Source organism: Phoca vitulina, unplaced genomic scaffold (genome assembly GCF_004348235.1).
Source record: "Phoca vitulina isolate PV1807 unplaced genomic scaffold, GSC_HSeal_1.0 scaffold2, whole genome shotgun sequence".
NCBI lineage: Eukaryota > Metazoa > Chordata > Mammalia > Carnivora > Phocidae > Phoca > Phoca vitulina.
The window spans coordinates 77421444-77449211 of NW_022589705.1; the positions used below are offsets into that span (position 1 = coordinate 77421444).

General features: G+C 51.9%; 2 protein-coding genes across 6 annotated transcripts in view; both read left to right on the plus strand.

Annotated features, from left to right (window-relative positions):
- Window positions 1-4225, plus strand: part of COL16A1 (collagen type XVI alpha 1 chain) — a 53179-nt gene extending 48954 nt beyond the window's left edge. For all 5 annotated transcript variants that reach the window (XM_032389289.1, XM_032389265.1, XM_032389255.1 and 2 more), the window contains 6 exons: window positions 499-543; window positions 1415-1603; window positions 1962-2028; window positions 2765-2941; window positions 3120-3197; window positions 3892-4225. In XM_032389289.1, coding sequence (XP_032245180.1) covers window positions 499-543; window positions 1415-1603; window positions 1962-2028; window positions 2765-2941; window positions 3120-3197; window positions 3892-4094 — 759 coding nt within the window. In that variant the 3' untranslated portion in view covers window positions 4095-4225. The remainder of the gene's footprint in view (window positions 1-498; window positions 544-1414; window positions 1604-1961; window positions 2029-2764; window positions 2942-3119; window positions 3198-3891) is intronic.
- Window positions 4226-9904: 5679 nt separating this feature from the next.
- PEF1 (penta-EF-hand domain containing 1) lies at window positions 9905-27634 on the plus strand. Its single transcript, XM_032389317.1, has 5 exons — window positions 9905-9984; window positions 19425-19740; window positions 24113-24268; window positions 24760-24903; window positions 26605-27634. The coding sequence occupies exons 1-5, from the start codon at window positions 9961-9963 to the stop codon at window positions 26832-26834; spliced, it is 870 nt and encodes a 289-aa protein (XP_032245208.1). The 5' UTR covers window positions 9905-9960; the 3' UTR covers window positions 26835-27634.
- Window positions 27635-27768: the final 134 nt, after the last annotated feature.

Below are 27768 nucleotides of genomic sequence, written 5' to 3' on the forward strand. Positions count from 1 at the left end.
TGATGGTGGTGATGGTGATGATGGTGATGATGATATGGTGGTGATGATGATGGTGGTGGTGGTGATGGTGATGATGATGGTGGTGGTGGTGGTGATGATGATGGTGGTGATGATGATGATGGTGGTGATGATGATGGTGATGGTGGTGGTGGTGGTGGTGGTGGTGGTAGACTCCAAACATTTCCTGGGCACCAGCTCTTGCCAGGCCCTCCAATATGCCATGGACTGGCCCTCTTGCTCTGACTTCTCACCTCTTTTTGTCTGTGACAAGGGACCCAACCAACATGATCACACAAGGCCATGCCTTGGGAGACATCATGCTCCCTTCTAGCTGTCAACCAACAAAAAGGAGGCTGTTGTCCTTCCTCACACAGAGCCCAGCTGGACACAGCCCGAGGCCCCAGGGCCATGGAAGGTGGTCCTTTCATGACACCTACCTCCCCAGAATGGCTCGGAGATGTTGCCCAGACTTGACCCCTGACTTTTGCTTTCCTCTAGGGACCCCCTGGAAAACAGGGACTCTATGGACCCCCTGGTCCAAAGGTGAGTGGGCACTGGCTGGTTTTGAGGGGAAAAACTCATGAGTGATGAAGGCCAGTTCTAAGCTATGATTTTAGCCATGGAGAGGAGACACAGGAAGGCCAGTGGGCAGGAAGAAAACCTGGGCAGAACTCAGAACTTGGAGCAACCTCATCTCTAAAAACTTCTCACATGGGCCTATTTCTTAGCTAGGATTGGGAGGATAGAAATCTCAAGTTCATTCACTCATTGACCAGTGGATGGATTCATTCATTCATGCTGCAGGCATCTGCTTGATCTCACTTACATTCCAGACCCTCTGTCCCGAGCCTTGGGTAAATAGAGGTCTCCGAACAATAACCGCTCACTGAGTCCGGTCACACTTACGCTAGGGCATGGTAGCCTTTTCAGAAGATTAGACATAGCACCCAACTCAGCCTGGGAGTCAGGGAGGCTGTGCAAAGAACAGGAGCATTTCAGCAGAACGGGAGGAGTGTACCGGGTAGAAGGAGGGGAAGAGCATTCCAGGCAGGGAGGGCTAAGACGGCGTGGCTGAAGCAGAGTTCTAACCAGTGAGGTATGGCTGCGGGTGCAGGGGCGGGGAGATGGGCCTGGAGAAGAGGTGGTCAGGACCACATCACGAATGATCTTGAATGTCTGGCCAAGGAATCCAGTTTTATCCTGAGGGTGGGCGGGAGCCATCAGAATTTCTAAGCAGGAAGTAACGGCACGAAAACTGTCTTTTCAGAGGACCGCTCTGGAGTCCTTGTCAGGATGCTGTGGCCACTGTCAGAGGAAGATGCCAGGGGCCGGGTGGGGGGATGGAGAGAGAGAAAGGCCAATGGCTGCGACATCATGAAGTGGCCATGCTGGATGTGACTTCTTGTCCTTGCAGGGTGATCCGGGACCTTCAGGACAGAAGGGCCAGGCAGGAGAGAAGGGGAGAGCCGGCATGCCTGGCGGGCCTGGCAAGAGTGGCTCCATGGGGCCTGTTGGGCCACCGGGTCCGGCAGGAGAGAGAGGCCACCCTGGCTCCCCGGGGCCTGTGGGGAGCCCCGGCTTGCCCGGGATGCCTGGCTCCATGGTAAGGAGGAAGCCTGGCAGCCAGGGGCATGGTCCCACAGAGCAGGCAGACAGGGTGGGTGGAGCAGAGACCATTTTAGAAGCTCCTGCTGACCCTCTGAGGGAAAGAGCATGACTCCCATATAGATGCTTCACCTGTGTGGGGGAGAGTGGGGGAGGTTTGGGAACCCTCTCCCCAGAAAAATGCACTGTGTTTTGCACCATTTCAGGGGGGTTAGGACCTTGGGTTAAGTACCTGTGGGAGGCTCCTAGAAGCTTTGTTCCCTTCCTTATCCTTTATTTCCATAAGGTCTATTCCCAGGGGGGAGAGCACCAGGCTTGGAAGTATAATTGAGGCAGGTTTTCTTTGTTTTCCTCAGGGAGACATGGTGAATTATGATGAAATCAAGAGGTTCATCAGACAAGAGATCATTAAAATGTTTGATGGTAATTGGCAGCTGGCTGGGCAGCGGTGGGCGCTGCTGGCCCTTCCCAGCTCTTTTTCCACCCTGCCCTGGCCTCCTTTTCCTTCAAGCTCAGTGCCCCTCCCCAGGCACCCACCACCCCCCTCAACTTACAGGCATATGTTCAGTTAGACGTCAGACCTTCCTTATCACCTGCTTGGTTCAGAGATAAAATGACTCCCCCCCCCACCGCCCCCGCGCTCCCTGAGCCCCCACTGGAGCAAAGGAGACAGACAAGAAAATTGAAATCAAACGAGTCTGCGTGAAGTGAGCTCTAAATAGAGGGGCGAGCAGCAACCGTAAGAGAGCTGGGGTGGTTTCACTTTTAAGCTTTTTTCCTGTTCATCTGTTCATCCAGCCTTGCCATGCTAGGGCCTGGGGAGAACATGGACCCTGTCCTGATGGGGCTAGCCATCTTGCTTGGGGAGTGGAGCTTGAATGCCAAGCAAGGAGTCTGGACTTTATTGTGAAGCCAGTGGTGGACTAATGAGGGTGTCGGAGGGGAGGGAGGCCATCATCAGGTCTGTGCTCCCGAGAGACCACTGTGCAGAGGAAGGTGGAGGCGAGGGCACGGGAGGCCACTCAGGAGATCAGCCCCCGTGTTCCCTGCTCTGACTCCCCTTTGAAGCAAGGCCAGTTGGGACTCGATGCTGGCAGCCCCTCTGCACCGGTGTGAGGCCCCGGGGCACCCTGTGACCAGTCCCTGGCCTTTCTTACAGAGAGGATGGCTTACTACACCTCCAGGATGCAGTTCCCCATGGAGATGGCTGCAGCTCCGGGACGCCCAGGGCCCCCAGGGAAGGACGGTGCTCCAGGCCGGCCAGGCGCTCCGGGGTCACCCGGACTCCCTGGTCAGATCGGCAGGGAAGGACGGCAGGGCATGCCAGGAATGAGAGGTAGCTCTGCCCTCCAGCTCCCCAGGTGCACCTGGAACTCTCTGGGGGCAAACAGGAGCATTGCATGAGGTCTATCATGACTCTGACATTCGTGTGCATGTGTGTGTTTCAAATAATCTGCCTGGGCATGTCATTTTTCTGCTCAGGAATAGGACTTATTTTATTTCTTTTGTCCCAGGATTGCCCGGTACTAAGGGTGAAAAGGGGGACATTGGTATCGGCATTGCAGGAGAAAATGGTCTCCCCGGCCCCCCAGGTAGGAAGAGCCAGAATGTGAGAGCATGAATCTTGTAGAATGTTCCTTCGACAACACAATGTATTTGTGTAGAACCTCAAATAACTACAGGCCTATCAGCCACCATTTACAGTCATGCCAGGGTGTGCAGAGGGGGGAGTGGAGGACCCAGGGCCCGTCCTCAAGTCCTAAACCAGGCTAGCGGGACACAGGGAAAGGTAGTTGGATATGGTGGGGCCAGGGAAGGTGAGTTCAAGTCCTGCTAGCATCATCCTGGCTGTCCAGACTTGACAAGGTCACTAAGTCAGGCTGTGGAGCCTGAAAGAGAAGTGACTGTAGCCTGCCGGCCTGGTTCTGAGACCCAGCCTCACTGAACACCTACCCCACGTGGGCAACCTCTCTGAGCCTGCGTCGTCATCTACAACATGAGGTGATAGTTTCTTTCTCACAGAATCGTTGTGAAGATTCATTGAATTATGCATCAAAAGCACTCGCCTTGTGCCTGGCACACAGAAGCTCCCAATAAAACTGGCCAGTAATATTGTTGTTATTGTTACATTAACATAAGGATCAGATCAGGTCTTCTTGAAAACCTGTTGTAACCTGACAAATATTTATCACACGTAAGGTATTATTTACCACGACCACGATTTCTTCTTTTCTTGTCACTTGGGTCTCCTGACCTTCCTTCTCTGACTCTTCCCCCCCCCCCCAGGTCCTCAAGGCCCTCCGGGGTATGGCAAGATGGGCGCCACTGGACCGATGGGCCAGCAAGGCATTCCTGGCATCCCTGGCCCCCCGGGTCCCATGGGCCAGCCAGGCAAGGCTGGCCACTGTAACCCCTCTGATTGCTTTGGGGCCATGCCCATGGAGCAGCAGTACCCACCCATGAAGAACATGAAGGGGCCTTTTGGCTGAAATCACCACCTCTGTCAGATGAAGGACCCCATTGGGAACATTTGGCTGAAACTTACAGGACTCTGTGATGGGTTGTGAATGTTTTGTTTTTCTTAATTGCTATTAATATTTTTTTATCAATAAATGAACAAAACTACCTGCAACCCCACTTCCATGGGGTTCTCTGCTGCTGCCACCGCCTCTCTGTCATCCCCCTGTCATTTGGGCCCAGGGTCAAAAAAAGGGCCTTTCTCTCGTGTCTGCGGTCAACTGGCAGAGCTGTGGGATGCTGCTGTCGAGGGTGCCCCCAGCTCAGCTCTCCTCTCTAGATGCTTCCAAGTCATGCTTTGGTCCCCTGTGGACCTTGTGTCCTGCCCTTCGGGGCACACTTCTCAAAGTCAGAGAAGGCGTCACATAGCCTGTCCCCATAAATGAGCCAAAAGCAGATTTGAAGGCCCCACTTATGGCTTGTAGAGGGCCCTCCCTGGTTGCTTCCCCAGAGAAATCGGTGTTTAGTACTTCTCGGAGAGTGGCCCAGAGCCGATCCAGGGTGCACCTGGGGAAATGCCACCCAGCGCGGGGGTGTAGTCACCTGCCTGCCAGTCTCTCCAAGCGAGCAGGCTCTTCTCACTGCTCCAGTAATTCTGTCATTAGAACGTCTGTGCAAACAGGAAAGATAGGCTTCAGCTCCCAGCCTACGCAACCAGGGACGGCTTCTCCAGGAAATGAAATGGAAGCTTCTGCCTGTACCCGTGCACAGCCCTGTCACCAGCTCTCCTGGACTGCAAATGGCGTCTTTTGTTAAACTTTGTTCATCTAATGGGTGTGGTGCTTTTCCTGCACATCTTAGCCTAGACCTTCAGAAACAGGTTGCATCAGTGCAAAAGGGTCATGGGCAAGCCATGATCAGATCTAAGCTTGGTGGGGGGGGGGGGGGGGTTTAAAAAACCCACTGGGAATTTTGGGATCTTTTCTTTTGTCTCCTTCTCTATATATAAAAAGGTCAGGAAGAAAAGTGGGGGGGAAGACAGCAAGTTGAATATTATGGAAACATTCCACCTCAAGCCTCTTCCTTCTGTCCTTTTCACATCTCTTGTCCTGATGGGCTGGCTGCCCTGTGAGAAAGCAACAGGGCACATCCAGAGGGACTTCTAAAGAAAGGCTTTTTACTGGTCCCAGCTTTCTGGAAGGTTTATTCAAGTTGGATAAACTTCAAAGAGATCACAGAGCAAGCTCAGAAATGCACCCAGAGTCTAGATGCTTATCCAAACTGCCTGAAGCCTTCCAACTGGCTGCCATCTCTCCAGAGCCGACATTTCCAGCACAGTTCTGAAAATTTCCTTCTCCAGTTGGGCCCTGGATACCAGGAGACCAGCCTACTCATGGCTTTTCAGAACCTTTGCCCTATTTTCTTCCTGCCAGGAGCAGAGGTGTGCTAGTGGCCAAGGGAATGACATCAGGCAGACTCCCAAGCATGCCCGAGTATCTCATGTGACGCTTTTAGATCAACAGGGCGTCGATTCTTATTTTGTCCCTCATCAGCCATTCTCAGTTAACTCTGGTTCTAACATGCAACATTAAAAAGCAAACGCATCATCTTTGCATTGAAATAGCAGCCAGTTTTGGACAGTGGATGAGGACAGATGTTGAAGCATTCCTATTGGAAGGCCAACTCCCACTTTGGGCCCCAGTCTGCGAAGTGCTGACGATTGGCATCATGATAAGGAGCACATTGGCGTGAGTAGAGAGGGAAGCAAGGACCAGCTGTTGGATCAAGCGGGTTGGCTTTGAAGGCCAGAGGGGACTATCACTATGGGGAAACATCAAACTCCTACCCTTCGAGGGCCACCAGGGAATCGATCCTTACACAGTAAATGACGCTTTCTTCACTTTTCTTCCTGAGTCATGTTCATGCAGCTCTTAGGGGAGTCTACAACAGGCTGGTTTAAACTTTCATGATTTGAGTGCTTGTCTCCCTGGAGTTTGGAATGGCTGTATTTTCTTGGACCATGAAGAACCAGATGGAAAGCTGAATTTTATAGTGTCTTCTGTTACTGTGCTCAGCAAAAAAATCCACGGATTTTGCTCATAAGTTCAGGAGCTGGGTAAGCTGAAGAGAAAGGAAGGAGGGGTGCAAGCTTCAGGCAGTTTTCTCACATTCCTGCCATATTATTCTTTGGTCTTCATTTCTTAGTATATTCCAGGCTGTAAAGGCAGCATACAGATCATTCAGATCGGCAAAATCTAACCTGATGAGTCCGTTTTCCTCTCACTACTTTGTGCCAGGAACTGTAATAGGCTCTGGGGAGTCAGAGGCAAACAAGACGGATCTGGCCCCCGCCCCCACGGTGTCTACAGTGAGAGCAGGGAGTTAAACAAGCAAATACAATAAAGTGGGATGGTGGGGCAGTACCAGGCACCAGGGGAGCGCAGGGCTGAGGGACCTAACCTTGTCTAGACACAGATCGATGGAGGCGGAGGGACCACCACATGCCAAGGTCCAGAGGTGGTTAAGAGCAGCATGCTGAGTGACAGGGGCACAGTGCAGGGGTCAGTGTCGTTTGTGGCTGGAATGCAGAGTGTGAGCAGGGCAGGCAGTGGGAGGCAAGGGTTTTCTGCAAGGGGGTGTTGGTCGGGTTTGCCTGCTCACTGACAGCAAAGTGAAAAAAAGTGGATTGGAGGATCCTTAATTTGAGAAACGCTCTGCTCTATAAGAGGAAGAAAAGGCTGCTGCAGATTTATTCTGCAGAGAAAAATCCCAAATCTGATGCCTTCCGGAATTTAAATCCTCCCATTTGTCATAAGAGTTTCCCCTGGGGGCGCCTGGGTGGCTCAGTCATTGAGCATCTGCCTTCAGCTCGGGTCATGATCCCAGGGTCCTGGGATCAAGCCCCGCATCGGGCTCCCTGCTCCACGGGAAGCCTGCTTCTCCTATGCCCCCTGCTTGTGTTCCTTCTCTCACTGTGTTTCTCACTGTGTCTCTCTCTGTCAAATAAATGGATAAAATCTTTAAAAAAAAAAAAAAAAAGAGTTTCCCCTGTCACCAGAATTCAACAAAATCTAGCCGCTTTCTTCACATGTGGCTTGTTAACCCCTTATAAGACTAGATCTTCTGGTGTGGTCCTGAATAATTTATGGGAATAGAATATATCAATGTACTCTCTGTATGATCCCATGATGGAAGGGGAGTGTGGCCAAAATGCCACGTCTGCTGTTCTCATTTTTCTGTTGGTTCTGTGGAAAGCTGCAAATCAACCTCTCATCCACAGCATCCAACTGCAATTTAAACTTCAGAACTGGATCTAGTTGGAATCAAAGAGAATTAATTCCACAATAATTAGGTGGCTGTTGGTATTCCTTCTCAGTAAGCAATACTGGAGCTTGGAGCTGATCCAGAATGCCTGGGAGGAATGATGTGTCCCTAGGGGAGGTGATATTTTCCAGTGGATGGACCTTCCATTACCAAGCTCTGCCTCACCTCTAATGGGTCAACCACAGGCCTTCCATGAACTCAGGAAAAGTGCTCTGTGCTCTAAAAAGGGCTGGAATCCAAGTTTTCCCCTTTGGCTAAAGCTGAAACAATAACAGGAACTTTCCCACCCACCTCCGTCTGCCTCAGGTAGTTGAGGTTTTGGAAATGAGTTGACTGTTTTTCAGTCTTTGGAATTCCTGATCTCCCTGTTATCCAGCTTGCTCCAAAATAAACACACCTGGGCCTGCCCCAGGTCCTCAGAGGCATAGCCCTGGACGTTGGCTTTGGCTAGTTTCAGTACCTGAGAGATGATGCTCCCAAAGTGCACAGATATCCAACAGAACGTTCTCCTAGGAGCCCTTTGCTGGGCAGAGGGGGTTAGGGGGGTGAGATTTTCATAGAAATTTAATCCTCAGCACTTAGAACAGAGCCTGATAAGGGGTGGGAACTCAATAGGCTTAATATATTTGTGGAATAAAATGTGCATCACATGACCCCAGTTTGTAGTCCGGGGGTCACCTATTTTCTCCCCCACCAGATACCCCTGGACCTTCAGCCCAGACTATAAGACTTCTTCCTCTCTGAGATTTTGCAGTGCAATTCTACCTACTTTTTTTTTGGACTGGGTAGGGGGTTACAAAGGTAAAGACAAGACTACTTAGTAGTTAAACTACTGAGTAGTTAAAAGGTGTGGACCTGGGTTCAAATCCTGACCTCTCCATTTATCTTTTTGCTAGTAGGGAAGTCACTTAGCCTCTGTCAGCCTCAGCTCCTCATTATAAATGAGTAGTAATATCTATCTCAAAGCACGGTGATGGAAATGAAACAACACATTGTACTTAGTACAACATCAGCCACCTAGTAAGAATTCAATACAGGACGACGACGACAATGATGACAACGATGATGATATCTAATAACATTTATTAAATTCATGCCAGATACTATTCTAGGCACTGGGGATATAGGAGTGAATAAGAAGAGGACAATGCTACAATATACATTAAACTTTAAAGAGGACAATTCAAGTACTGACAAGTACTGTGATAAAATGAAACATTGTAACATGATAGACGTCTAGAATGTGGGGGGGCAATGCTACTTTAGATGTGGTGTCAAGGAATGCCCCCCTCCCCTAGGTGATATTTGAATCAAAACAGTGATTTTGGAAAGTGCCTGGCCAGATGGTTAGATAGATGGTCTGGAATGGATAACACCTTGTAACACTACTCATTTATTGCTCTGTGTGTGTGTGTGTGTGTGTGTGTGTGTGTGTGTGTTTAAATACAGTGCCAGGCACTGTACTATGTACAGGGGACATGACAAGCAAAATCACATACAATCTGGGGCACCTGGGGGGCTCAGTCGTTAAGCATCTACCTTCAGCTCAGGTCATGATCCCAGGGTCCTGGGATCGAGCCCCAAAAAGGGCTCCCTGCTCGGCGGGAGGCCTGCTTCTCCCTCTCCCACTCCCCCTGCTTGTGTTCCCTCTCTCACTGTGTCTCTCTCTGTCAAATAAATAAAACAAAACAAAACAAAAAACAACACATACAATCTATGCCCACACGGAAGAACTTAACAAATTAGTCAAATAAGCATGCAAACAAGTGCAGAGCCTGAACCACCAAGAGCAAGTAAGTACATGACTATATGTGGTCACTCAGTCACCAGAATTGGACTTACTTTGGGGCCTAGTCAAGACTTCCCTGCTGAGAACTGGGCATCCATTGACACCAGTTCTAGGCCACCTCTGCCCCCAACCTACTGTGAACTAGGGCAAGTCACTACCTCTCTGGACCACAGTATCCCGTTTTATGAAAGAAGAGACCCCAGATGATTTTAATTTTCCTCCCACTCTGAGGACTTGGCATTTTCCTCTCCAAAGACCACAAATCTCACTCTAAAGCTAGTAACTGATGTCATGACATTAGAGCGAGGTACTTCCGCCGTTGCCTCCATCCCGTCCAGGAGGCCTAATTCTGTTCTGGTTGTCACGGCAACCGCCTGGGCCCTCCTCCCGCGGGCGGAAACTTACAGTGACGACTGCAACTACCCACTATCAGGCGTCCTATTTGCCAGGTTAAAACATGGCCACCGCTACAACAACCGACCCAAGCTTCTCACTAAATACCCGGGCCTGAGCATCCCTGGGGCCTACGCTAGGGCAGGAAAGGGAGGAACAGCCCCGCCAGTAAGCGAACGGGATTTCCGGAAACGTTCACCCAAGCCTGAGCACCTAGGGCCTCTCCCTGAAGCACCCGGCCACCGCCCTAGAACGTCACTTCCGTCGACCCATGCGCCCAGGATTGACAGCAGAGAACATCCAATCAGAAGAGGCCACACCCCCAGGCCCAGGCGGGGCAGGCTTAGGACCGGGAAGCCCCGCCCCTCGCCAACGTGTGACGTCGAGTCGCCATGGCCAGCTACCCGTACGGGCAGGTGAGTGCTTTTGGCGGGGGCGCGCGATTCCAAGTAGGGGCCTCGCCGAGTCCAGGCCCGGGCTCCGCTTTGCTTTCTCCTGGCATTCTCCGCGCCGTTCCCACGCTGAGGTTGGCTTCAGCGAGGTCTCGCGCGGCAGAGAAGGCGAAAGGGCTGGTCGGTCGCGCCTGTCTCACGTCACGCAGGACTACAGGTCTGGGAGGTCGCGTCGCGCCCCCTCTGACGTCGCGCCCGGGAGGATTTGGGGACCTTGGACCCCACGTAATCAGGCTGGGCTGTGCTGGGGCCCCACACCTTCTCAGGACTCCCGCGGGGGCTCCCGGCGGGCTCACCAACGCCAACAGAGCATTTAGAGCACTGGCTTCGTCGGCATCGTTCGGGGCGTGTGATAAAAATACACCCCTGATATACTGCGTGCGAATCATCAGGAGAATCTGTGGTTTCCGCAGGTGCCTCGAATGACCTTATTTACTTAGTCTAACACCTCCATTTCACGCATAGGAAAAGTGAAACCCAGAGAAGACACAGAACTTAACCTGCAGTCTCCTGGCAGGCAGCAGAACCCGGAAGCTGTCAGCAGATGCCTCTTCCCCACTCCCCTGCCCATTTTGATCCAGCCAAGAACACCACAGCAAGGTGATTCTGTGGCCAGAATCCTTCGTTGGATGACAGATAGGTAGACTGGTTAAGTTCAGCTTGGAGGCAGAAGAAGGTTCACACCTTGGCTCCATCACTTAAATAGTTATGAGCCATTAAGCCTTTGGAGCCTCTTTCCCTCTCTGTAAAATTGGGCCCAATAATAGGGTCTACTTCAGAGAGCTGTCGTGAGTAGTAATGAAGTCATGCTTGTAAAGCATTTGGTACTTCTAAAAGTGTAACAGTATTTTAGTATTTGGATCTTTCTCTAGACTCCAAGATCATGCTAATTTAGGAGATAAAACCCATGCAGGGAAAGTAGGAAAACAGAATTACATGGGATATTAGAAAGCACTCAACTGAGTATAGTCACATGCCAAAAGAATGGTGAGGAAGTGCAGCTCTGTATGGCTTTTGTACACAGTATTTGGACCTTTTTAATCTCAGTGATGAAGGCCCCATAAGCATGCTAGTAGAGATTATTATCCCCAGTTTATAGCTGAGGAAGGACCCCAAAGAGGTGAAATGGCTTGCCCAAGGTCACATATAGCAAGTGAGGGAGGGAGACCAGGGCTGGAATGTAGAACTCCTTTCGTTGCATACTTAGCAGAGGTAGGAAAAAAAGCTAGCATGGGCTGAGGTTAGGAGGAAGTATAACCTAGCAGGGCTTCTGAAGCTCCATTCCGTTTGTTGGGTCTTATGAAATGTTAATAGGTATTGCTAATAGAGGAGGATTCTGTGGTTAAATAAGTTTGGGAAACACTCTGTGAAATACAGCCGAATAAGTTTGTTCAACGTGAAGCATCTCAGAATTCTTAATTTGTTAATATGCTTTGTAAATTTGCCAGAGAGGGATAGAATATGCAGTATTTCTTAAACTTTTTTAACCATGGGAACTCCCTCCCATCCCCAACCCCCTTTTTCTAAAATTTCTGGTCATTTTTTGGTAACACTAGTATTCTTGAGGAACCCAGTTTGGGAAAACATTGCCATGGTGCATTGTTTCTCAGTGGATGGTCTGTATCAGAATCACCTAGGAGCTTGTTTAAAAAGCACACTTTTGGGGGCGCTGGTGGCACAGTCCGTTGAGCATCTGACTTGGTTTTGGCTCAGGTCATGATCTCAAGGTTGTGAGATCGAGCCCTGTGTTGGGCTCTGGGCTCTGCCCAGAGTCTGCTTAGGATTCTCTCTCCCTCTCCCTCTGTGCCTGCTTGTTGCACTCTCTCCTTCTCTCTCTCAAATAAATAAATAAATCTTAAAAAAAAAAAATGCACACTTTTGGGTTCCATCTCAGACCTATTCTGTGCCCAGGAAGGGCCCAGGAATCTACATTTTAATAAGCTTCTGGAGGTATTTTGTGTGCATCTTAGAGGCAGTGACATAGAAATTAAGAGCCTGCACTTCCAGGTTGGATACAATTGTGCTAGAATCCTAATTCTAGCACTTAATAGTTACATACCCTTGGACAAACCATCTATGGGCTCTGAGCCTCAGTTTCCTCACCTTTAAAAAGGAATACTTCATAGGGCTGAAATGAAGACAAACTGCTAAAACTTGCAGTGAGCTTGGCACATTGTTGATACCAAGTGTGTGCCCATGCCTGGTGGAGTCTCTTTTTTTTTTTTTAAGATTTTATTTATTTATTTGACAGAGAGCGAGAGGGAACACAAGCAGGGGGAGTGGGAGAGGGAGAAGCAGGCTCCCCGCTGAGCAGGGAGCCTGATGCAGGGCTCGATCCCAGGACCCTGGGACCATGACCTGAGCCAAAGGCAGACGCCTAACGACTGAGCCACCCAGGCGTCCCTGGTGGAGGTTCTTGCTGCTGTTGATTGCTGTTAGGCCACATGGCCTGGGCTTCTGCTCAGAGTGAAATACTGAAAAGGAGCACGGAGAGAAATGCATCCAGAATAGAAGAAATACTTTTATCCCTGCCATCATGCCCTGTCCGCCTGTGCAGCTCTGGTCCAGGGTATTCTAAGAAAATACCTGGTTGTTTCAAAGCATACAAAGGCTAGTGCCGCCTCCCCTCTACCCAGAACGTAGCCCTGCAGGATTCCAACCAATTGTTAGGAGTCAAAACTCTTAATTTTCCACTGCCGCCAGCCCCAGGGTCCTCAAGCATGGTCTGGGTGTTGGAGTAGTGAAACCCAAGTGCCCTTGGGTCCTGGGCGGGGGAGCCAGTTTGATGGGTTTCAGTGATTGCGAGCTTGGTCTCTGAGACTGAGAAATTTGGCTGCACATCTCTGCTCTGCCATTTCCTCACAGAAATTTCTTGCCAAAGTCCAAGGCTCAGTTTCCCCTTCTTTAAAATGGGGTCATAATAGGGCGCCTGGGCGGCTCAGTTGGTTAAGCGACTGCCTTCGGCTCAGGTCATGATCCTGGAGTCCCTGGATCGAGTCCCGCATCGGGCTCCCTGCTCGGCAGGGAGTCTGCTTCTCCCTCTGACCCTCCCCCTCTCATGTGCTTGCTCTCTCTCATTCTCTCTCTCTCAAATAAATAAATAAAAAATCTTTAAAAAAAAAAAAATAAATAAATAAATAAAATGGGGTCATAAGAGCACCTGCCTCAAGAGTTACTGTAAAGATTAAAGGAGCTAATCCATGTAAAGTGCTTGGTGTGTTGTTTGGCATATAGTAAATACTCCAAGGAAAGAGTGATACAAATAGATAAATTGTGGAATCAGTGTGATAAATGCTAAATGGGAGTGAGTGTAAGGTACTAGGACAGCACAGGAGGGATGCCAAACTAAGTGTGTGGGGGAAGAAGGCTTCTTGAAGGAGGTGACATTGAAGCCAAAAGCTGAATCACCAGTAGGCATTAGCTGAGTGAAGAAAGAGGGAATAGCACGCACAAAGGTCAGCTGACAAGAGCCCAGTATTTTGGAGGAATTTCAGGAGATCAATACCGAGTGAAGAAGGGGAAAGGGCTGAGAAATGAGACCAGAAAGGTAAGCAAGGGCCAGATCCTCAAGGACTTTGTATACCTTTCGGGGGAGTGTGGATTTCATCCTGACTAATGAGGGAGCCGTAGAAGAGTCTTGTCTCATTTGTGCTTTGGACTTGGTACCGTGGGGCACTGTGAGAATGGACCAATGCAGGAGACATTGGAGGCAGGGAGACCGGTCTCAAAGCTGATGAAGTATCCTTAATTAGAGAGAATGGGGGCCTGGTGAAAGTGGATTTGAGAAACATTTGGGAGGTAGAATTGAGAAAACTTGGTGCCTAACTGGGGTGATGGAGGGGAGGAAAGAGGAAGTGCCCAGGAGGGCACTAAGTCTTCAGATTTGGGGGACTGGGTGGGAGGTACCATCCACTGAGATGGGGACACAGAGGGAGGAATAGATTTGAAGGGAAGGTCCAGGAGGTTGTTGGATACGTGGGTCAGCCAGCAGCTCAGGAGAGATGAAGCTGGACAGAAGGATTTTGGAGTGTCAGCACACAGATGGTAATTGAAGTCTTGGGACATTTCTTGGCCCGCTGTTTTATTGGCTGCAGGTTTCTTGCCTTTAAATATTTTAGGAGGCTCTGCTGATGAATGCCCAAACCACTCCTGTCTTCTTGATTGTTTAACCCCTTAGAATGTGCGTTAGCCTCCTCCAGCCGACACTTGAGGGACAGCTTCAGAGCACAGGCCTCTTTGCAAGGCAGCCTACTTCCTTCCCCATCAGGACTCCACGTGGACCAACCTTTGATATCTCTGAACTTCACGGGGGTCTTGAGGGTAGAAGAATGAACCCTTGAACCAAAAGAAGATATTGAACTTCCTGAGTGGGTTATTTAGGAGGAGGTGAGCTGCCCATCACTTGCAGGAATGCAAACAGATTCAAGATGGTGCTGCAGAGATTCCATCCTCTCTGAGAGGTCGGACTGGAGGCTCTTTGGGATCTCTTACAGTACTGTGCCTCTCAGATTGGGTCTAGGTGCAGAGGTGAAAAAAGAGTAAGATTCTTCTGAGTCTCCCTGATTTCTGGGCTTGAAGCCTCTGAAAGATCACCTAATCCAGCCCTTCCCCCTTCAGCCCTGTCCACTGTAGAAATCCATCATGTCTGACAGTTATATTGAGGACAGTCCCTGTTCAGTCACAGTTGAGTGAACACAGCAGAGGGTAGTAGAGTAGAGGCCCTGTTGTGAATCCCAACTCACCTGTTCTAGCCGCGTCATCACAGGCACACTAGTAACTCTGTACCTTAATTTTCTCATCTGTAAGTAACATGGGGGTAACAGCACTTCCCTCACGGGACTGAGGATCAGTGGGAGCCAGCTGAACTGGAAGCACCTAGCAGAGCCTCAGGAAAATGTTAATTGCCCCCTCCCCCACCCCAGTATATCAAATGTAGTTTATGTGCCATCAGTAAAGACCTAGGGAGGGGCACCTGGTTGGCTCAGACAGCGGGGCATGCGGAGCTTACAACTCTTGATCACGGGGTTGAGTTTGAGACCCACGCGGAGTGTGGAGATTACTTAAAATCTTGGAGGGGGGGAAGACCTACGGGTAGTTTTCTGTGATGCTTCAGAAACTGTGGTTGCTGAACCCTTCCTTCTTTCCTTCCACAATCTTGTGTTGATCAACATGAAATGCTCTTGGAAAAAGTCTCAAAAGGGTTGGCAGCGTGGAGTAGCATAAAAGAACAGGGAGTCAGGGACTCCGGTTTTCATGTCTGGTTCAGACCTTCACTAACAACTCAGTGACCCTGGGAACCATCGTCCCCGGCCCGGGTTCTGCCTCAGTTGGTGGCTGCACTTCGTCTGTACTTGCTGGGTCCCTGAGTCATTCTAAACACTTCCCTTTCCTTCCCCCTCCACCTCCTCCCTAATCGAATTAGTCGTCAAGTCATGTCTAGCCTATCTCTGAAATAGCTTCAGAATCCATCCTGTTCTCTCCATGTCTAAGTCTGCTGTCTGGTTCAAGCCCTGCCTGCCTAGCTCCTGGGCTCCACCCTGCTGCTGATTAATTCTCTAAACAAGGCTCTGATCACATTCCTCCTCTATTGGAAACCCTTCTATGGCGCTCTGTTTCCTCAGGTGAATACCAAACTCTTTAGAGCGGTATTCATCTGTTCAAATATTTATGGAGGCTTGCAGGTGCCAGGCACTGTGCTGGACCCTGGGTACCCTGATGAATGAGGCCCAGTGTCTGGCCTTGGGGCGCGCACTGTGTGGAGGAGACACAGACAGACAGAAAGTACGTTAAGACACCAGTAACTCACCCGCTAACTGAAATGCAGCAGGCAGGGAGCCTGGTCAAAGAAAGTGTAAAGAGCCTGCCTTTCTGAGTTCACCTTGCATCCTTGCCCCCGCCCCTGCTTTCCAGCCATCCCCCCACCTCTCGGTGCTCACTCACAGGCCTGTGCCTGTCTTCTCCCTCCTGTCCAGAGTATCCTTTCCTGCTTTCCTTTCGGGGAATGCCTAGGCACCCTTCACGGCCAGCTCCAGTATCACTCCTGCCTCCTCCAGGAAGCTTTCCTTGACCTACTTCGTGCATTGCTTCATTTGTTGTTGTTGTTATTTTTTTTTTAAGATTTTATTTATTTGTCAGAGCACAAACAGGGGGAGCTGCAGGCAGAGGGAGAAGCAGGCTCCCCGCTGAGCAAGGAGCGCGATGCAGAACTCGATCCCAGGACCCTGGGATCATGACCTGAGCTGAAGGCAGCCGCTTAACCGACTGAGCCACTCAGGCGCCCCTTGCATTGCTTCAGTTGATTGCTCATCCATCATTCAACAAACGGAATAAATTCTTCTCTCTGTGCCTCCTTGATAGCATTTAAGTAGGCTTTTCTGATGGCACCGGTCAAACTGTATCCGAATCACCGATGGGACCCTCAGGGACAGGCCCTGTTTAGTTTTGCTCCCCATGCCTAGTACGGTACACTCTATAAATGCTTGCTGGATGAAGTCATTGCGGGTTGCATACCTCAATTTCTTCATCTGAAAAGCAGCCTCCTAATAGCTTCCCTTTTTCTGTTTGAGGACTGTTGGCAGGATTCTGCTGGTAGCATTTGTGTGTTTGTTAAAGTGCTCTGTGAACTGTGCAGGTGAGGGCTCTCACGCAGGGCAGAGAGGAGAGGGTTTAGTTGCCAAACTGCACCAGACCCAGCAGGCCCCTGGAATGTGGCAGTGGGAGGGTCAGAAGACCTGCCTGGCAGTACGTGCTTTGTTGGTCGGGGGGCATTTCCCGGGGGGGAAGGCCTGGGCCTCGGGTGCCCTAGGCCAGGGTTTATGGCTTTGCCCACCAGGCTGCTTGTGGAGCAGCTACTTCTTGGCTTGGTGTCGGGCCTGTTCTTTGGGTGTGCCCAGACTCTGCAGGGTCCCCACCCCTCTTTCCATCCTGCGCTGGCATCCTGTGCCCTGTTGCTTAAGGAAAGAACACTGTAGCACAGGCAGCAGGAGTTACTGTGCCCGGGTGTGGTGGGAGGTGGTCTGGACCTGGCAGAGGTCCACCTCTGCCTCCAGCTCCGTGGGATTTGAGCAAGTCCCTTTCCCTCTTCTTAGTTTCTCCCCAAGTCCCTTTCCCTCTTCTAAGTTTCCCCATCCGGAAACTGAAGGGGTTAGATGACCACCTCCCGCACATCCCTCCCATCACACTGCTCCAACTCCCTTGGAATCTTTTTCATTCCTTTCTTTTCTTTTCTTTTTTTAAAGATTTTATTTATTTGACACACAGAGAGCACAAGCAGGGGGAGCGACAGGCAGAGGGAGAGGGAGAAGCAGGCTCCCCGCTGAGTGGGACTCGATCCCAGGCCCCTGGGATCATGACCTGAGCCAAAGGCAGACGCTTAACCGACTGAGCCACCCAGGCGCCCCTTTTTCATTCTTTTCATCCCAGCTCAAACACTGCTTTCTCATGGAAACTCCCTCGACTTCACCCTCTTTCCTTTCACGGCTTGTGTGTCCACTTTGGAAACACCCGGTTCCTTTGGCAGTTTTGTTAGATGTTACGGAGGGCGTTTCCGTGCCTCTGCAGTTAGCTGGGAGCTCCTTCAGACCGGTTCTCACCTTTATATACCCCCTCCCCAAGAATTTACCTGGCCCAGGGCTTTGCTGACTATGAGTAATATAACAGTAGCCAAGATTTATAGATCATTTGCTTTATGCACTGTTGTAAGAACTTGTTTTCTTATATCAGTGGTTTTCAGACTGTCTTTTGAGTCACCATGTGGCATCTGCAGAGCTCCGTCAGCATCTAACAAAGGAGGGGGCCCTGCATGGTCGGGGCTCTGGAATCCCCACCGGGCTTCAACCAAAGCCACTTTCTTTTATCAGTTTTTAAAATTTTATTTTATCAAAAGAGTCTTTAGCTAAAAGTAAGACTGACAAAATTCTGCTGCATTTATGTCTTGTATTCAGCAGAGCGACCCAGTGAGGGAGAGATTATCATATTTTGCTTGTGAAGGAGCAGGCTCAGAGAGATGAAGCCAGGGGCCCACAGTGAGAACTCAGCTGGTGAGTGCAGAGTTTCGGATTGAGAGTGGCCCGTGACTTCACCGCAGAGAAGTCTTGCTGCCTGCTTTGGAGGCTTCCAGGACAGCAGAGCTCCCACCATGCTGAATGGGGAAGGTGGAAGGACCTGCTTCCTGCCCCCCTCAAGAAGGCCCCCTTCCTTGAGCCGCAGACCTCCTTTAGATGAAGTGTGAGTTCGGCCTCAGCCTTGAGGGCAAGTGTCTCAGAAGCTATCAAACACAATAAAAAGAGCAAGTCCAGGCTCTCCGAGGCTAGGCCACTAATGTGCCTTCTGGGTTTATCTACAGCATGTCTAGATGGCACCGTCCTCGGAGCTGGGCCCAGCTGCTCCCCGTGCCTCTGTGCCCAGCCTGTCCGCAGCTGTGTTGGGGCTCGCTTTGCCGTGTAGGCAGTTGCAGCTGAACACTGAGTTTGGGGATCCCTGGCTAGTGGTGTGGGGACATGGACAAGAGAGGGGACACCCCCTTGTGTGCGCTAAGGGACAGATGGCCTGGGTCCCGGCCCCTCTACACAGTCTATGTGCGATTTTTCCGGATTGGGGTTTCCTCCCGTGTCAAAGCGCTTCACACACCTGGTCTCATTTCATTCACATTCCGACCTGGGCGGTGGGCACTGTTTTATTCCCCTTTAGAACAAAGGATATTGAGGCTTCGAGAGGGGAAGTCATTAGTCCAGTTAGTAAGTGGCAGAACCTGAACTCAAACTGGTCTTTTTGACTCTTACCGATTGTACTCTGGTGCCCGAGGAGCAGGGCCTCCCCTGCCTGTCTCCAGAGTCACGAGTGAGAAGGGGACATGCTTTTGTATCTCGAGCTATTCTTGGCTGAGGAAGACATGCTGCAGATGAGCCCATGCTATGGATATATCGTTCGTGATTGAAGACTGTCAGGTTGTAGGGTGGAGACCGCATTTGCACTGTGAGTCCTCCAGGTAGAGATGGAGAGAGATGGACGTAGCACAAGGTGAGGGGTTGGGATTTTGACTCATTTGCCTCCTCATTCATTCAATAATTATTTACTGAGCATGCATTCAGCACCGGGGGCTAGGGAGCAAGTGGCAAACCAGACATGATCCCAAGCCGTCACGGAGCCCTTGGTGTGATGGAAAGGGGAGCCAGGAGGGCAGGATTCCAGCCCTGACTCCACACGTCATTGGTGGTATGATCTTGGGTAGGTTTTCTCTTCTCTAGAAGCCTCAGGTTGTCCATCTGAGCAATGAGGTCATAATTCCAGCCCTGCCTATAGGATCAGTTGAAAGAGTGGCAGTGGCCGGGCTTTATAACGGTACAGTGCCATACTGGCTGTTTTCTGGCCTTACCATTCTGACTGATAGTTTGCTCTTCTTGCAGGGCTGCCCAGGAGCTGGAGGACAAGCGCCCGGAGCCCCTCCGGGCAGCTACTACCCTGGACCCCCCCATGGTGGAGGGCAGTATGGCAGTGGGGTACCCCCCGGTGGCGGTTATGGAGGGGGTCCTGCCCCCGGAGGGCCTTATGGACCGCCAGCTGGTGGGGGACCCTATGGACACCCCAGCCCTGGGGGACTCCCCTCTGGAACTCCAGGAGGACAATATGGTGGAGCGGCCCCAGGGGGCCCCTATGGTCAGCCGCCTCCGAATTCCTACGGTGCCCAGCATCCTGGGCCTTATGGACAGGGACCTCCTCCAGGTAAGTAGGGCTCTTGGACTCCAGGCGCCTCTGACTTTGTTCTGCATTCCCCAGGGCCCATCCTTGCCCTTCCCGTGGGTATGCAGGCAGCCTGGTCTCTGGCCCCCAGCATCTTGCCTGTAGCTGCAGCTTGCATCAGCAGAACGCGTCTGCGAGTTAGCTTTGCCATGGTAACAGTAACTCCAGACTCATTCGGGCTTACGACGACGGCATTTATTTCTGTTGCTTACGTGCCAGCAGCTGTGGGTCTGGCTGCCGAGGTTCTGTGCCGTGCGTCTTTTCCTTCCAGATCCAGGTGGAAGGAGCAGCCCTTAATTGGGGTAGGCTGTTCTCATGGCTAGACAGATCGGGAGGGTTAGCAGGAATGCACAATGCCTCTTAAAAGCTTCTGTGTTGAAGTACTTTACATCTCTTCCACTCACGTTCTATTGGCCAAACCACATCCCCTGGCCAAGCCTGACAACAGTAGGATGGGAGTGGATATTGCTGTCCTGCAGGGGCTCTGCAAGCCACCAGGCAGTAGAGAGGATGTACGGTGCTCTTACAGGGGAGGGAGAGGGTAGGATTAGCAAACAACTAGAGGCAGTGTGCCGCGGGGAGAACCCGTTTCTACGTGAGGGAGACTGGCCACTCTACACAGAAAGGCAAGATAGTGTAGTTGTTGAAAGCCTGGGCTTTTGAGATCAGGCCACCTACTGACCTGACTGAATTACTTCACCTCTTTGCGCCTAAATGTCCACTTCCATAAAATGGGTGAATGCTACTACCTGACAAGATTATTAATAAGTATTTGATGAGAAGGTGCAGGTAAACGCTGGGTACAGTGGGAAGGGCTTAATACGCAATATTCTATGAGAGGACTCATTCTGGGACGTTCTCAGCAAAGAGGTATTCCGCATGAATGTGATAGCGTTTGTGGCAAGGGCCTCACCCCTGAGAGATACTGAGGCAGGTAGGAGAATGATGGGATGCAGGGAGGGTAAAGAGCAGAAATGCTGAAGGTGAGGTATTGGACAAGGTAGGGGAGGAGAGCTTGGAGAATCCTGGCGGGGGGCTTCAGGCTCCCTGCAAATGACCGAGTGACCTCAGACGGGGGCAGGGAAGGTGAGTGCCTAGATCGCTGTTTCCTCCGGGACTCACTCAGTCGGCCTCTTCACAGAATGCTTATTCCCAGGAGACAAAACCAGCAGCACGCAGCCTGGAACCACTCTGGTGCACCTGCAGGGCCTCCCGGGAACGGCCCCGCGGGGAAGCTGCCGCAGCTTAGCACACATTCCCAGGCAGGTGGCCCTGACGGAGAGCTCACACCTTGGGGGTTCCAAACACTGAATCAGCGGCATTTATCTTGTCAGAGCCCCAAGCTCCTGGCTGTTTGCTTTTAGCTCAGCAGCTTCATGGTGGAGTTCCTCAGCCTTCTAAGCTCTTGCCTGTGAGCCCACGTGAGGTCACTGCAGGTAAAGGAGCCCCTCTCTGTGAGGCTTGTCCCTTTAGGGCCAGAGGCCAGAGATCATGTCTGGGGCTGCAGAGAGAGGAGAGACGTGCCTCCGACTCTTAGCTGCTCCCCATCTTCTGCAGCTTCCTTTCACGTGGCCTCCATTCCTCTTCTCCAGCGCAGCTCATGCCTCCCTGGAGCTCAGCTGCAGGGGAGTCACCTGGGAGGCCCCACCTCAGCCCCACTGGATGAATCCAGGATCTAAGGTGCGAGCACCACTGCTCTGCAAGACAGATTAGCCCATCGAAGGTGCTCCACTGCCCTCAGGAAAGATCCTACAGGTGCTCGAGACCCAACGGGCCTTTCTGGCCTCCACGCCTGCCGTGGGCCCTCGCTGCCATCCACCTGAGTCCTGCTGGAGTTCTCTGCACACCCTCTGCCCCTGCCGCCTGCTTTCCTTCTTCCCTTCGCAACTCTTTTCTCCTCCTTCCAGACAGTCCTTCCTCTGGGAAGATGTGCCCGCACACATTGTCAGGCCCTTTGCCAAAGCTTTATTTTGCTGTGACCTCAGTTACTCATCACACAGCCCTGGGAAGTAGGTCCTTTTTTGGAATGGGGCCATCAGTACTCAGAAAACCCAGTCGTTTGTCCGAAGTCACACAAGCTAGTGAGGATCAGAGCTGCTTGCTTCCAGAGCCTGGGCTCTTTCGTGCAAACCGCCTAGACCATGTGTCCCAGAGACTCTCTCGGCCAGGGCCATGGCCCTCATTCCCTGTGGCCCAGCTGCTGTTTCAGGAAGGGGCTGTGGGACCTGCCTGGGTTTCCCATCCATGGAGGTCAGCCTAGGCCCTCAGTCAAGCAGACCTTTTTCTTCGGGCCTCACCTTGGGGACTAGGTGGTGGCTTCTGTGCTCCACCAGGGCCCGTGGCTGCCTCTGATGTCTGCCTGGGGGGAGGGAGCCCGTTTGGTGGCCAGTTCACCCAGTTGGCTTTCCAGTACTACGTAAGTCTGGCTTTTTGCTAAGATAGGCCTGTGTGCTTCTCCACTTTAATCTCCCACCCCTTCACTCTGCATGTCTTTCCAAGTGAATGATCTTTTCCTCCACCTTCTGACAGACACCCAAAGCTATTTGAACCACAACAACCGCACCAATAATCAGCAGATAGATAGTACTTAAATTGTACCAGATGCTTCAGGCTTTTCATGTGTTACGTCTTCATAGTAACCTTGTGAAGTAGATGCTCCTGTCCTCACTTTACAGATAAGAAAACTGAAATAGAGAATTTAAATAAACCAAGGCCGCAAATGGGGGAGCTGGGACTAGAATCACGAGGCCAGCTCTGGCATGAATGGAGCACCTTTCCTGTCTGGGTCTGGCCCCGTGCTAGCCCTTGGGGACTCAGAAAGGAGTTAGGCGGGGAGCTTGCCCACAGCTTGCTCTAACTCTAACCTGGAAGGGGGTAGAAGAAAACATGTACAGAGGAGATCAAGGCCATAAGAGAGAAGGAGTGCAAAGGAGAGGGGAAGGAAGCCTGTCCAGAGATGGAAGAATAGGGAAGGCTCTGTGGAAGGAACGGCATTTTATTTGGGTTTTGCAGGAGGACAGGAAATGATGCAGAGAGGTGAGGGAGAAGGGGTCCATGGTAGGGAACAGTGAGTAAGGCCTCTGGTGGGAATAAACAGGAATGGCTAAGCGAGTCAAATACTTCATCTGGGCTGGAACAGAGCTGTGAGGGGGACAGAGTGGGAGAGGTAGGCAAGAGTGGACCACGTTGCGGGGGGACCTGGAATGCTGGATTAAGGATGCTGGACAATTTTGTAGGCAGTGGAACCTTGAAAGAGATTTATTTATTTATTTATTTATTTATTTATTTATTTATTTTATTTATTTATTTTTAAAGATTTTATTTTTTGACAGAGACACAGCGAGAGAGGGAACACAAGCGGGAGTGGGAGAGGGAGAGAGAGAAGCAGGCTTCCCGCTGAGCAGGGAGCCCGATGTGGGGCTCGATCCCAGGACCCTGGGATCATGACCTGAGCCGAAGGCAGACGCTTAACGACTGAGCTACCCAGGTGCCCCTGAAAGAGTTTTGAGTTGAGGCGGGGGGGGGGCGGGGGGGGGCGGGGAAAGGGTTTAGAACTGAGCTGGATTTTAGAGATTACTCGGTAGCAAGTGAAGAGTGGCAGAGAGTAGCTGTAAGGATGATTTGGTTAGGCCTTTTGGTTTGTTACAGCAATCCACGTGAGAGGAGTCTGAACCAGGGCAGGTGCATAGGAACGGGGAGGAGGCACAGAACTGGGCAGCTCTCTGGGTGGGGGGGGTGAGGAGGTGTCAGAGAGGTCTCCAGGGAGGCTGGGGATGGGGTCCTGCGTTGGAGCTGATGGGGAACGAGAAGAGGTGGTTTCGTGGCCATGTTCACTCTGGTGGCTCCCGGTAGAATATGTCTACTGCCGCTGTGACGGAGAAGTCAGACGGGTCAGACCTGGTTCCCACGCCAGAGAGCCCCCTGCTGCTGTGACTCTCAAAATACCTGTTTCTGGGCTGTGTGTGTGAACTGCTCAGCAAACATTTTTGGATTCCCAGGCTGTGGGAAGAGAGAATCCTTCTTTTCAGAGCATTCGTAGTCAGCTGGAAAGTCCCTGTTCCCTAGAAACTTAAGATCAAAGAGAGAACTGACTGAACGTTGTAGGAAAAGCCCAGATTCACGGAGTAGAAGCCAGCAATAGATACTCGTTGAGTCTACGCTCAGAGACTCTGCTCTGAGTCTTCCATCAGAGTAAGGCTGTTGGCTTGCTGGAAGACGGGGTAGGACTTGTGAGGCTTTGTGGGTAAGGAAAACCTGTCCCCAAGGAGGCACCGAGGCTGGCCCTCCCCAGCATGTCTTTGGACTGGCTTTGAGACCGGCCTCTGACTCCTCTGGTTTGCACCCCTTCCCGCAGGTGGCGTTCCTCCCAATGTGGATCCTGAGGCTTACTCCTGGTTCCAGTCAGTGGATGCCGATCACAGTGGCTACATCTCTATCAAGGAGCTGAAGCAGGCTCTGGTCAACTCCAACTGGTCCTCTTTCAATGACGAGACATGCCTCATGATGATAAGTGAGTTCTAGCCCTTCCCCGTGGGCTGTGGGCTCGAGGTGGGGCAGAGCCACCTGACGCCTGACAGCGGGTGCGCAACCATTCGGAGGAGAGATCTTTCAGCCAGGGAGGATTTCAGGCAGGAAGTTGGGTTCAAGGTGAGATCCTCTAGACTGAGAGCTCTTTCCCCTAGATCTTTTCTCAAGTTGCAGACCCTGCTGAGTCACAGGCTCTGCGGTTTTCCATTCTGCAGAATGGGACTCCCTGCACCGGTAGCAGATGGCACAGAGTGGGGTCAGCTGCCAGGTGTGCAGAGAAAATGCGGTTCTGGAAGGGCCAGGGCTGAGGGTGGCCAGGGGCGGGGGCTGGTCCACACTTGATGAGAGTATGTCTCAGGTGCAGGCATCTGGGCCTCAGGCCTGTGGTTCTGTGGAGGCTTGTACTCCGACCCGGGTGCTACCCGAGGACCCTTGGCCCTCAGTCTTGAAGCTTTTCTTCCCTCCCCACCCAAGACATGTTTGACAAGACGAAGTCAGGCCGCATCGACGTCTATGGTTTCTCAGCCCTGTGGAAGTTCATCCAGCAGTGGAAGAACCTCTTCCAGCAGTATGACCGGGACCGCTCTGGCTCCATCAGCTCCACGGAGCTGCAGCAAGGTGAGGGCCGTGGGAGGGGCTCAGTGCACAGGCCCAGCCCCACTTTTCTCTTTATTCCCTATGACGGGGAAGCCGGTGTTCTCTAGCCTCTGACTGCCAAATGCCCATGTGCACTGTAAAATGCTGCTCTCAGCACAGGCCCGCTCTCTGTCCCGTCTGTGATCTGGCTGGGGCACTGAGCCAAGATCCAGGGCAAGGGAACACCTGGTTCCGGGATGAGGGCTGGACACCCTCCTCGGGACGGCACTCCTGGCTGTGCTGGATGAGGTAGACCCAGCCAGCCGGAGCCTCGGGGGTGGGAGCTCGGTAGCCCAGGGCACCCTGAGACCAGGACATGTGGCTTGTGTGGCTCTTTCCTCTCTGGTTTCTAGCATGCTGAATGGAAAGAGCCCTGTACAGGGACTCAGAAAGGTGGTTTCTGTTGCCATCTCTGCTAGAAGGCAGTTTCCTTCCCAACTCTGGGACCCAGACCATGCTAAAAGTGACATTCGGCTCAAGATGACCTGAGGCCATAGCTCCAGGTCCGGTTCCGATTCTGACTTTAGAAGATGGGTGGTTATTGGGGTGATAAGAATTTGACAGGGAGTTTTGCCACCTGGGAGGGAGAAAGGGCTCCCCAGAGAACCCGGCCTCTTGCCCCGGCCATGGATTTCAGTAAGACTGAGGAGCTCTGTGGTGGGGGTGAGCTCACCGCATCTGCGCCCTGGTTGAAGGGAAAGGACATGACCTGCATGACTGTACTGATCACCTCCTCTTTTGCGCGGTCCTGTCCTGGGTATTGGTAAGGGTGATGCTGTCACAGCAAATGTGTGTTTACTGACTGCTTGCTGTGGGCCAGGCACTGGAATAAGCACTTCTGTGTCACATCACTCTCCGTGCGAGAGCTAGTGTCTCTTCCTCCCCACTCTTACCTGAGGGATCTCTTATTATTGCCCTTTTGCAGATGAGAAAACCAAGGCTGAGTTTAGGCAACTTGCCTAAGGGCCACATAGCAAAAGGGGAACTTTTAACCTGGGCTGGTAGATACGCGGAGAGGAAGAAAGGAAGCCTCCCAGGTGGGGGGACAGGGTAGCACATAGGCGGTGACCTTGGAACCGCCCAGCAATAGCCTTGCCTGGGGAGGTGATGATGATTTTATTATTTTTAACAAGTAACACTGAGGGCTTATTATGTGTCAGGCACTGTGCCAAGTGCTTTACAGGATCCCCTCTCTTAGTCCTTACTAGAACCTACAAGGTAAGTATTATCCCCGTTTTAGAGATGTTAGGACAGAGGCTTAGCAAGGTTAAACAACTTGCCAAGGGGCTCTCTTGACTCCAGAGCAGGCCTTTGTCATGTCTCCCTCTCTGCCACACTGCTTCTGATGTCCACCCTAGGCAGGGGGCTCCTGGGGGCTCAGGCTTCCTTCTGTAAAGCAGATGAGTCACATATGAGCATGGCTAGCCCCGTGACATTCTGGGACCCTATGGGTCTGATTGCACAGAGAGTAATGGAGATTTGGAGAAAGGGATTGGGGCTTCCAGCTAAGGGCATCATCCAGACAGAGCCCCTTTTGGGCTCCCACCATCTTGGGCAGACCCTAGGGACTTCTTCCTCCTTCTGTCCTCTCAAAGTCCCCTGCACTGCTGGGCTCCACAGAGCTGGTTGACGGTGGTGCTCACAGCAGGGTTTTGTGTCTGTTATCTGTGCCCTCGTCCGCAGCTCTGTCCCAGATGGGCTACAACCTGAGCCCCCAGTTCACCCAGCTCCTGGTCTCCCGCTATTGCCCGCGCTCCGCCAATCCCGCCATGCAGCTAGACCGCTTCATCCAGGTGTGCACCCAGCTGCAGGTGCTGACCGAGGCCTTCCGGGAGAAGGACACAGCCGTGCAGGGCAACATCCGACTCAGCTTCGAGGACTTCGTCACCATGACAGCTTCTCGGATGCTCTGAGCCAGCCCCTCTGGAGAGAACGGAGCATACCAGGGACCTTTCCTGGCTCCTGAGAGTGGGAGAGGTGTGTGGGCCTCTCCTCTTTTCCTGCCCCTCCTAGAAAAAGATTCTCCCTTGCCTGATACAGCGCTGTTTCCGAAGAGGGCCGGGAGTCTCCCCGTCACCAAATCGTGGGGACCTGGGCTGAGGCCACACAGGTAGTGGCCTGACCTGAGAGAGGCCTGGAAGCTGAATGTCCTTAGAGCCCTGAGCATTTGAATGGCCCAGCCTTGCACCAGGAGCAGGAGATGCCAGTCACTGCAGTGGAGTGAGTAACGTCAGTCAGCTGGGCTCCAGCCTCTGGCTGGCCCTTCTGCGCCCTGACACCAGCCGTGAGTGTTCATCAGCCTCTTGCCATTAGCACCTGAGCCCCCTCACCCATACCGTCTTGTCCGATGAACCCAGTTTCTCCAAAGCGGAAGCTAAGCAAGCATGAGAGAGGTTTGTCCGCGGGACCAAGGGGCTTGGGTTCCACCAGCCCCATGCCCCAAACCTGCGCGCGTTGACTTCTCGCTGCCTGGGTGCCGTCCCTGCTCAGGGAGCTCAGACAGGCTGCTCTCTGGGCATCCTTGGCTAGGCTCCCCCTCTGCAGCTTGGACCCCTCCCTTGCCTGCCATTCTCTGCTTGGCTTTAATCCCCAGGGGACAGTTGCCACCTCCCACTGCCAATGCTCTTTTTTTATTTGTGTGTGTGTTTTTTTTTTCTTACGGGGCCAAAAGTTCAGTGAAACTGTAAACTTCAATAAAAGGACAAAACTCTGAGTCCCCTGTGTCCCATCCCACCTTCCTAGCTGCTGGTTCATCTGCGCGATTCACGCGTGCGCATCCTTTCAGCCACTCATTCCTTCTTCGTTCAACGAACAGTTAGTGCATACCGTACGCCACACTGTGCAGGA

Bases quoted from the DNA above. Each gene is read 5' to 3' on its own strand.
- PEF1 (XM_032389317.1), top strand. From the start codon at position 9,961: ATGGCCAGCTACCCGTACGGGCAG. The intron at 9,985-19,424 runs GTGAGTGCTTTT...CTCTTCTTGCAG, and splicing joins CCAGCTACCCGTACGGGCAG to GGCTGCCCAGGAGCTGGAGG. The intron at 24,269-24,759 runs GTGAGTTCTAGC...TCCCCACCCAAG, and splicing joins GACATGCCTCATGATGATAA to ACATGTTTGACAAGACGAAG.